The following is a 9,998-nucleotide window of genomic DNA, read 5'->3' on the forward strand; positions in this document are numbered from 1 at the left end:
GCTGGGCACACTGCTGGACGTGCGGCTGCTGCTCCTCCAGAAGGAGGAGGGGGATAGGGATTAAAAGAGGCACGAAGCACAGTTAAAAATAGCGCGCGGGAAGCTCGGAGGTGCGGCACGCCTCCCGGGGGCCCGGCCCGGCCCGGCCCGGAGCTCCCCGCTCCATGTAAGGAGCGCGGCCGCACAGCGCCCGCCGCCCGCCCCCGCCGCCGGCAGGAAGGCAGCAGCCGGGAGAAAGCCGCCCGCCGCCAACTCTTCTTTCTCTCCTCTCCCTTCAGGAGCCCCCACCCCGCCTCCTTCTCCTTCTCCTTCTCCTTCTCCTTCTCCTTCTCCTTCTCCTTCTCCTCCCCTTCCCCCCCCCCCGCCGCTGCTGCTGCTCCGCAATCGGGGATAAATCAGGGAAGCGGACACACGCACGGAGTGAGCAGGGATCCGTTACAAAAGTAGCGCTGATGGCGGCGGATCGGATGAAGCTGGAGCTGCTGCCGGAGTAACAGAGCGGAGTGCCTCTCTCGCTCTCTCCTCTCTTCCCCCTCTCCACCCACCGATCTCCATCGTTTCTCCTCCTCCTCCCCACCCTCGGCCGCGCTCTCTGCACATCGCTGGGCTGTGCCAGGGGGCGGGCGGGGGCAGCGGAGGAGCCTTTAAAAACCGGCGGCCCCCCCACACCCGGCACGCACAATAATTGAATTTATTATTACCGTCTCGCCGACTTGGGGGGAAAAAAAAGAGGGATCGATCTTCGATCAGGAAGATGGCTGCTGGCTGGCTGCTGGTCTTTAGCCTGACACTTTTCCAGTCCCTGGTGATGAACCACTCCTCGGAGGGCCCGTTCCCTTCGCCCACCACGTAAGTGTCTCCGGGGCAGCGCCGGGAACGGGGCGGGGGGCAGCGCCGGGCCGAGGGCATTCCCGGCGATAGGGACAGAGGTACCGAGCGCTGCTGAAAGTAACTCTGCGTGGGAAGCGGCGTAGAGGGAAAGCCTCAGGGGTTCGGCTGGGCAAAGAGGGGTTCCGGGGGAACCATCCCCCAGTGGCAGTCGGACTTTTGGAGGAGAAGGCTGCGCCTCCGACATCACTAAATATACACAGCCCGGCGGCCGAGCCGCGCCGGGAGGAAAGTTTCGAGTTACGCGGAGCCTGCCCCCTCCTCCCACCGGGGTTATTTCGGTCTGGCAGGAGTTTGGGAGCTCTAAAAAAAAAAAAAAACCCAGAAAAAAAATATATTAAAACTTGAGTGATTTTAGTTACAAATGAACTGCAGGTCGATATTGCCGGCAGTTGAGAGGAAGGACGGCTCTGCCCGGAGCTCCGTTCACTCGCACCTGGCCGCACGCCAGCGCGCACCGGGAGTGTTTTGACAGCGCCGGGGTTTGTTTTATGTATGTGTTTGTTCGTGTGGTTTCGTGTGTGCGCACGCATGTGCACAAGCCGGGCTTTTGTAGCGAGCTTAAAGCCACACAACTAAGAGACCGTTTCCTTCCACGAGCCCAAGCGCCGGCCTTGGAATTCGCGCTTCCCAAAAGCACCTTTGCGAGGGAAGGTGGGAGTCGGTGCGAACACAACCTGCTTTGACATGCCTTGGAGGCAGCAATCTTTAAAGCACCGTGTACTTATTAGCATGAAACTGCTGCCCAGGGTCGTGCGAGGATCACATAATGAAGGCAGGCAATACAAGGGCAAAAATAATCCAATTCATCATCTTTGAGATTCGGGTACAGATTGAAATAAGGTCTGTGAACTAATGACCATGTTTTCTTCCTTTTATTTTTTTCCTCCACACCTTGTTTGCTTTTATTATTATTATTATTATAATTATTATCATTATGTTGAAGCACTTACCTCAGTGCCTGAGCTGGGTTGAAGATATCAGTAGGGAACTTTTAAGCGGATGACTCACTTTAATGCATTTTACATAAGAAAAAAACAGTGCTGATGGGAGTCTTCCCCATTGTTTAACGCTGGGTGAAATTTATTGCCCTCGTTCACTCCGTACAGAAGGATGAGTTTACAGCAATTACCAGCAATGCATTTTCACCAATTAGTACTTCTGGTAGGTTGTTATAATTGGATTCGGTTCTGGGTTTCAGTTCTGTTACAGGGGAATACAAAGATAAGTGTAAAATAACCACGTCTTCTAAATTGAATACATGTAGCCTTTCATCGAAGGGATATCTTAAGAAAATAATCTTTTGCTATTTATGAAGACGTATCATATAAAAATAAGATTTAAAGCTGGGGCTTTAAATCAGTGCTTCCCCTGTGCTTGAGCTCCCGGGTCTGATTGCTTCTTTCTGTATTGCCAAAGTGTATCATACACAACCAACCACGCCTGATCTTCTGCACAGCTTTATCTGATTTTAAGAGAGGGAAATACAAAACCCTGTGAAAATAAAAAGAATGTAGAAAAAGAAGGTTGTATAATTTTGAATAGAACTCCAGATCACTTCTAAGCATTACATTATGTGATATTTATTTAAAATTATTTTTCCCGTCTGCCTGTGTTTGCCGTTTCCCTTCAGAATTTACCTGTACTGCCAGTCATGATAATAGGAATGGTCAACAGGGAAGCATGTTATATTAATGCAATTCTAATTATAAACTATTAAGTAATTATGAATATGGTGTTGGCAGCATCTTCGTGTCCTACACAAATAACTTACTGTTAGCTTTCTTTTTTCTTCATTATTACTCCACTGAAAAAATTATAGAAACAATATATAGCACCTGTCCGTCCTTCAAAGTAACATTTCTCCTTTTGAAACTGAAGTGCAAGTAAAGCTTGATTAATTTAGGAGGCAGCACAACATATTGATAGAGGGAGAGCTGCTTTGCAGAAGTAATGATGTAACAGGTGAAAGAGAAAACATTTTTCTGAATCTCTTTTAAGTCTTCACAGTTAGGGAGGATTTATTTCCTGCTGCAGATCACAAATGGGGAAGAACAAAGAGAAGTGAATGCCCTTGAAGGATTTTATATCAAGAATATTAAAGATAGTAGGGAAAAAAAAAAAAAAAAAAAAAAAAAAAGGAAGGAGAAGAAAATGAAGAAAAGAAGATATATTAATAATTGAAGAAGCAAAGATTAGCTGATACTGTGTTCTGAGTAACCTGCCTTTTCCCATTATTTTCAGTCTGGTTTTTTTGTAGTTGAAAAGTTATGCTGAGGAAGCAGCACTGCCCAACTGTTGTATGAAAATGTGTATATTGAAGGCTGGGTAGTTTGTGATTTCATCTCCTCATCACTGTACGATCACTTTTCTTTCAGTCATCTGTTTCTTCTGCATCAGCAAATGCTTTTACTAAAGCATTCAGAAGTGTGTATCACCAATACAGAACCACACCAGCATGATGTATTTTTAGCAAAAATTACTGAATGTTTAAGCAATGCCTGTTTGATAGACTCTCGGGCATTGGATTCATTTTACTCCTCTGACATGGCAAAAAGGTTTTGGTATATTTGCCCAGCAATGTACAGAGAATTTCAAGTGGATGTGTGTGCTGTATGAAATGGGAGTCTTAATTTCTCATTGTAAATCTGAGCAGGTGGTGTAAACACATTTGTTGCTTCGTTTGTTGGAACATTTCACTGCAAATATTGAAAACTTCCTTTAATGAACAATTTAAGAATAGGAATAATTATGTCGTGATCTTTAGATCAAGATCATTTAGACTTACCTGCTGATAATATGCATTTAGAGATTTTGCCAAAAGGTATTGTTTTCATTGTTTTGTCTATCAGACATCTATTATACATTAGCTCTTAATTTAGTATGTATGCTTTTTTAACATAGAAACTCCAAATATTTCAGTTGTACATGCACACTGCAGATACGTGAGAATGCCATTATATACGGTTCTCCTGTCCTTGTAGCCACAGTGTTTCTATTACAAACACTGTACACGATGCACTTCTTTCTTTATAGGCTTATTTGTTTCTTCATCATCCATTTCTATACAGAATTCTGTGGAAAATATACTGTCATGTGAATGTAGTTTTGCATGTTCCCTGGTAAAGGTGGCATGGGACTCTATTACTGCCATGTTATCTCTCCTGCACCAAAACAGATAGTCTGGAGTTTAAAAACTGGTTTAAAAAATGCTAAAATTCCTAAGTAGACTTTTGGAACAGCATGTCTTAGTAGTGTTGATGTTTCTACTGATAATGAGTATCAGTTGATACAGAGATGGATCTACTGCTTCCAGGTAAGGCTGACTACAGAGCCAAATATTTTGATTTTTGACAAACATGGGACTAAAAGCTTTCAATATCAATAGTGCTATTTCTGCAATTACATCATTCTGGATATAGCTAATTTTATTTGCTCTAATTTTCCTCTTTACTCATTCTCTGTTTTTCCATACGTTTGAGTATTTGAGTAGAGAATAAATTGAGTAGAGAATAAATTATACATCACGTTCAAGACAGATCTGCTAACTAGAGAAATTGGTATAAAACATCTGAAGATAAAAATAATATACAGAGGACTGAATAATATACATACTATAAATATGTATATATATATGCACGTATGTATGCAGGCATAATAGCCAAGGACGTTTTTAGAAAAGAAGCTGTGTAGCTGTGTATTCCTATTTCTTATTCACTTGAATCATCCTTACTGTTTTGGTGTCATTAGGACAGCTCAGGGAAGTCTGTATGAGTCATATGAATTAGGGCTTGCACAACTGAGGTGTCTGTGTTTTTGGTTTCTTCACGTGAACTTAACCAGTGTAGGTCTTTGTGAGAATGTTGCTGGGCTTGGTACGCAGCATTGCCTGCCGTATAAATCAGTGACTGAATGTGGATGGAAGATATTTACAATATGTCCTTTTCATCTGTTTCTACCAGTGTAGATGGGGAGTTTGACATCGCTTACATACATACAGTCTCATTTTTTAGCCTAAAATCTGTGAAGGAAGCATATCAAATTTACAGCTGATGCTGATTAGAAAATACAGCCTCATTAGTAAAATATCAGGCTCCTTCTCATTTGAAATTTCTATTTTACAGTCTATTTAAAAATTGTCACTATTAGGAAAAATCTGTTGACGTGGACCTTCATAGTGGTGCTTTGGAAAGGAAGTCAAAAGATGGTGTTTGGTACGACAGGGAAGTGCAATATCACCTCTTAGTGTTTTCTTAGCAGCACATGTCTGGATGCAGAGAGTTATGCATGATTTATAAAGTCACAGATTTTTAAAAGTACTGCTGCAGCCCATTCTTCTAGTAGAAACATAGTTAAAGATCAGTGCAAAACAGCTTGTTGATTGGTGTTTTCTTTTTGTGAGCATCTTTGCACATGTGGTGGTGATAAAGGCAAATTATTATTTGGATCCACAAAGCACTTTTCTGTTTTGCATACTTTATGATGTAAATTGTGAATGTTTATTTTTTATTATTCTGTTTTGTTGTTGTTGTTGTTTGCTTTTGTTTCCCTCTTAACAATTTATACCGGGGCTTTGAAGCTCACAAATTCTATAATTTTACATTTTAATAGGTATGAAAATTCTGATGAAAACATAAAAATAGACACTGAACATAAAATAGGAAATTTCATTGAAATAAATCAGCATTGTAGAGTTTTCTTCCATCTTTCATTTTGCAGTGATGCTATTTTCAGAGCTGCATTGCTCATACCCTGCAAAATGATTTTATCCAAGAATTCAGCTGCTAGAAAGAGAGCTGGAGCTTGTCAGCACATTAGTCTGCAATGTATTCATTGTTACATAGAAGGCCCGTCACACATATCTTAAAAAATATTTATCTGGCAGACCATTTAAATTGATGGAAGCATGGTCAAATTATTATTACTTAAATCTTTTGTTACAAAAAAAAAAAAAAAAAAAAAAATAGACCGTAGTTGCCCACTGATAACTCTGATTTGACATGCTTCTGCCTTTGTTCTCTGTTCTTCCCTTCTGTGAGAATCTTTTAGCCAAGGCAGTATTGTATTCCAGACTGATGTTTGACTTAAAACCCTGACAGATAGGGCTTATGATTCAAGAGCATTTTAGTAGTTTAAGAGAAATATGGCTCATTCTCTTTGTTATTGAACATAGTAAAAGCAGAATTGGGCCCCGGTCTGTTTTGCAGTTTTTTAATTTTTTTTATTTTTATTTTTCTAGCAATGCAAGAGCTTTTGATCCCTGTATGCTTAGGATACATATTGTGCCCAGAGCGTTTATAAAATGGTAGTGGCAAGTATGGGCTACAGAAAATGTTGTTCTCAAGTGCCTTGTTGAAACTTCTGCCTTAGCAAAAGAAAAGATTTAGCAGAACGTAACACTGGAATAAATTTTTTGGACCATAAATAGAATTTGGCAGAGCCAGATTCCGTACTCCATATTCTTGTAAATGTTGAATCAGACTTCTTGGTAGAAAGTGTCTTCGGTGCTAAAGTAAAACATATCTAGCACCTTGAAAATACACAGAAGGTTTTAAAAATATATATCCATGAAATAATAACTGTTACTCTTCCTACCACTGAGCAATGCCTGTGCTTTGTGTCTTTGGTTGACCTTAACCCATTCCTGCATGGGCTTTTCCATTCTTCTTCAGGCGCTGAAGGTTGACTATCAATGAATAATGATTTGCATTTGAGGATACGGCTCTGATTAATATCTCTTGTCTCTTTTATAATAGCCTGATCCTGTTCAACTTTTCTCAAAGCGTATCGGTTAATGCTGTGTTCTTTATGATCAGTCCAGGAGCCTCATTTTGCTGCAGTTACGCCACTGCTTGCTATAGCAAATTGGTTATTGCCATTACACAGCGGCACAATTCTTCTTCATTCTGGATTTACAGCAATAAAAAAGAACTGGAACCAATATTGTTTGCAGAATATTAAGCAGTATAGTGTAAAACACAAAGCGCTTCATGAGTGTTCATGCATTTGATACGTAACACTGATAGTAAGTATACCACTCTCAACTCAATGTATTTCTCAGTGATGCTTACGTGTTGGATATTCTCAGTTTAGGTCCAGGCTATGCAGCTAGAATTTAAAAGTGCCATTGATAGTTTTAGAAAAAATCAGCCTAAGAGTGATGGTTTTTGGAGTACACCTCAGCACTTTTTAATAGCTAAAAATTAATGATGCATGCCTGCAGCCATGCAGATCAGGAGGGATTTGTCTTTTCCATCTTCACTGCTTCCCAAACTATTTATTGACTTCTTCTAACTCAATTGTTCACACTTTCCTTCCTCCCTGCCTTAATAAATGCTAGAACTCTGTGAAGGAAAAGTCCTCATCTGTCTCTGCCCATAATGCCTTTCTCTGCGCCATCAGCAAAGAGATGACAAAGACAGGAAGCTGAATCTGCTTTTTATATAAAGTTTTGCTATTTATTTACAAAGATTCTAACAAGTTTATGAAAAAGATTGGCATTATTTTGCATCAACGTATTAGCAAGCTTTTGCAGTTAATTACAGCAATTCAAAATCAGGCTTTTTTTTTTTTTTAAATCTGAGGCAGACCTGGAATACCTGTAGAGGATGAATGTGAAGTTATAATATTGCTGACTATTATTAAAAATGTTTTATCAGATTTTTCACCTTCTTTTAAGTTACATTCTCAGTCTTCATTTAGGAGTGTTGAGAAAAAGGCTACAGCCTGACTTTGTAACAGATTTTCTATATAGCAGTTTAAACATTTCTTAACATATCTTCTGTTCCCCAGAGCCATGAATTGAAATGCAGCATGAACAGGATTTTTGTTTTTTTTTAAAGTAATTTGTGCTATGGATTGTATGGGCTAACAGTCTTTTGCACAGCAATTGCTTTCTTTATCATGGAGGCATGTATTAGTTTGGGGGTCTTAGTTCAGGGGTCTTTTTTTTTTTTTCCCCATATGATTTGTGAAGTAAATAAGAACATGAAGGGGTTTCTGAGTCTGAACTTTAGGTTTTGTAGTAATAAAATGGAAAATCATATTATTTTTTTATTAGAAGAAGAAAAGCTGAACTTGTTTCATCCAAATAATGTTGTACCTCAGTTGTTTCCATCTCCTGTTTTTTAGTGCAGACCTCTACCTGGCTGATCTAAAGTGTTAAAACCAGTTAATAGTCCCTAACCTTTGCTGGACTTTGTATCAGATTTTCCTAAGTGTGGACTAAAAATAGAAATAAAATAGAATAGAAATAGTCATAGAAATAAAGTTAGAAAATTTCTCTAGGCAAGGGTCATAGGCAGGACTAAGGCCTAAATCAAGATGTGCCATTTGTCTCATTGTCACTTTTAATACCATGTTGCATTTTTCTTTCTGCATGAAGGCAGTCATAAACAGTAGTAAAAAGGAAGTTTTCTCATTTTTGAAATGTGGAAAAATTTGCCATACATCATAGCCTGGACTCCTAATAATGAAACTTCTTCCCTGGGAGAAAAATGAGTCCTGGCCTCTTGTATATGATAGAATGGTTTGAGTCGGAAGGCACATTAAAGGCCATCTAGCTCTAATATTCCCACTGTGGGTCCCATCCAACCTGGGCTTGAACACCTCCAGGGATGGGGCATCCACAGGTTCTCTAGGCAACCCGTTCCAGTGCCCATCCACTCTCTGAGTAAAGAATTTCCTCCTAACATCTAACCTAAATCTCTCCTTTTCTAGTTTATAACCATTCCCCCCTGTCCTATCACGATTTGTTCATGTAAGAAGTTACTCTCCCTCCTGCTTATAAGCTCCATTTCTATACTGGAAGGCCACAGCGAGGTCTCCCTGAAGCCTTCTCTTCTCCAGGCTGAACAAGCCCAACTCCCTCGGACTCTTCTCATAGGAGAGGTGCTTCAGCCCTCTGTTCATCTTCCGCACCATCCTCTGGACCCGTTCCAACATCTCCACGTCTTTCTTGTGCTGGGGGCCTGAGCCCTGGGTGCAGTTCTCCATATGGGGCCTCACAAAGCCAAAGATGGTGAAGTGAAATGCCTTGTGCTGTGATCTGGAAGAGCTTCTGTTTGTTGGCAGTGCAGGAATGAAAGGAATCAAGTGGAGAAGACCACAAGTATGAATTTCAGAGGTAAAACTGTTTTTAAGCATTGACAGATACGGCACAAGTGGCAACCTCCAGGGAATTGTCCTCATTTGGATGTTCCCTTCTCACTCATAATTCCCTCTAATAGCTATGATATGGTGGTTTGCAGCAAAAAACAATTATGCTATCTCAGTTAAGGTTTGTACTATTTTCTTCCTACACTTTGACAAGTGAGTAACTTTCACACACATAGGTCCAGCATCCCATTAAAGTTTTGAAATGTTGGGGTGACAATCTCATCGTTCCATTAAAACTTAGGTTTTGATTTATAATACTCTGTTGTGAACTAGCCTAAAAATTCTTAATTTCATAAATGGCTGAATGGACTCTCAGAGTAATTATTTCCCCGAGTGTGGATTTGAATAGCCCACTTAATAGATATGTCATATGGATCCTAAATGCAGCCCTGTATTCAGATGTGGTGATCTTTACTTGGGGAGTGCTCTGCCCAAAGAGGTATGCTGGCACATTGTTCTGTGGATTTAATCAAGAAACGCAGTGCCTTCAGGTGCTGATGTCAATGTACACATTTGTTTTTGCAGAATATACTTGATTTCTTTCAATATACTGAATTAGGATAAAAAGTAACATCTGGTATATTTTTCTTCAGCAAGTAGTTAGAGATTTTATTCAGAGTTTATTGTATGTCCGTGTTTTCTGTTAGTCTGCTATGTAGTTTAATATATTTTTTTTTTACAGATGGATGCAACAAGCCTGTCAGTTTTTTTTTTTTTTTTTTTTTTTTTGTGTGTGTGTGTGTGAGTGCCTGACAAGAGATGGAAATCACATGTGTTAAGTAATGAGTTTTGTAGTACTGTGATCTTTTATGGAACTTTTTTCTTCTTTAGGATGAATGCAGCTGTTTGTGTATTTCCTAATCCAGCAAGTATGTCTTGATTTGTGCCTTTTGTCGTAAATGAATTAACTCATGCCTATTGTAACCTTTATCTCTCCCCCTCCCCCCCCCCCC

At 40.2% G+C, this 9,998-nt stretch overlaps 1 protein-coding gene across 3 annotated transcripts in view; it reads left to right on the forward strand.

Moving 5' to 3' along the window:
• Window positions 1–322: 322 nt before the first annotated feature.
• Window positions 323–9,998, forward strand: part of CACNA2D1 (calcium voltage-gated channel auxiliary subunit alpha2delta 1) — a 355,647-nt gene continuing 345,971 nt past the window's right edge. For 2 of the 3 annotated variants that reach the window (XM_042816159.1, XM_042816158.1), the window contains exon 1: window positions 323–849. In XM_042816159.1, the coding sequence (XP_042672093.1) occupies window positions 755–849 (95 nt within the window). In that variant the 5' untranslated portion in view covers window positions 323–754. The remainder of the gene's footprint in view (window positions 850–9,998) is intronic. The other variant, XM_042816157.1, reaches the window with a different exon arrangement.

This window comes from Centrocercus urophasianus, unplaced genomic scaffold, assembly GCF_019232065.1.
Source record: "Centrocercus urophasianus isolate 14NV4802_14NV808 unplaced genomic scaffold, USGS_Curo_1.0 seq_15, whole genome shotgun sequence".
Classification (NCBI taxonomy): Eukaryota; Metazoa; Chordata; class Aves; order Galliformes; family Phasianidae; genus Centrocercus; species Centrocercus urophasianus.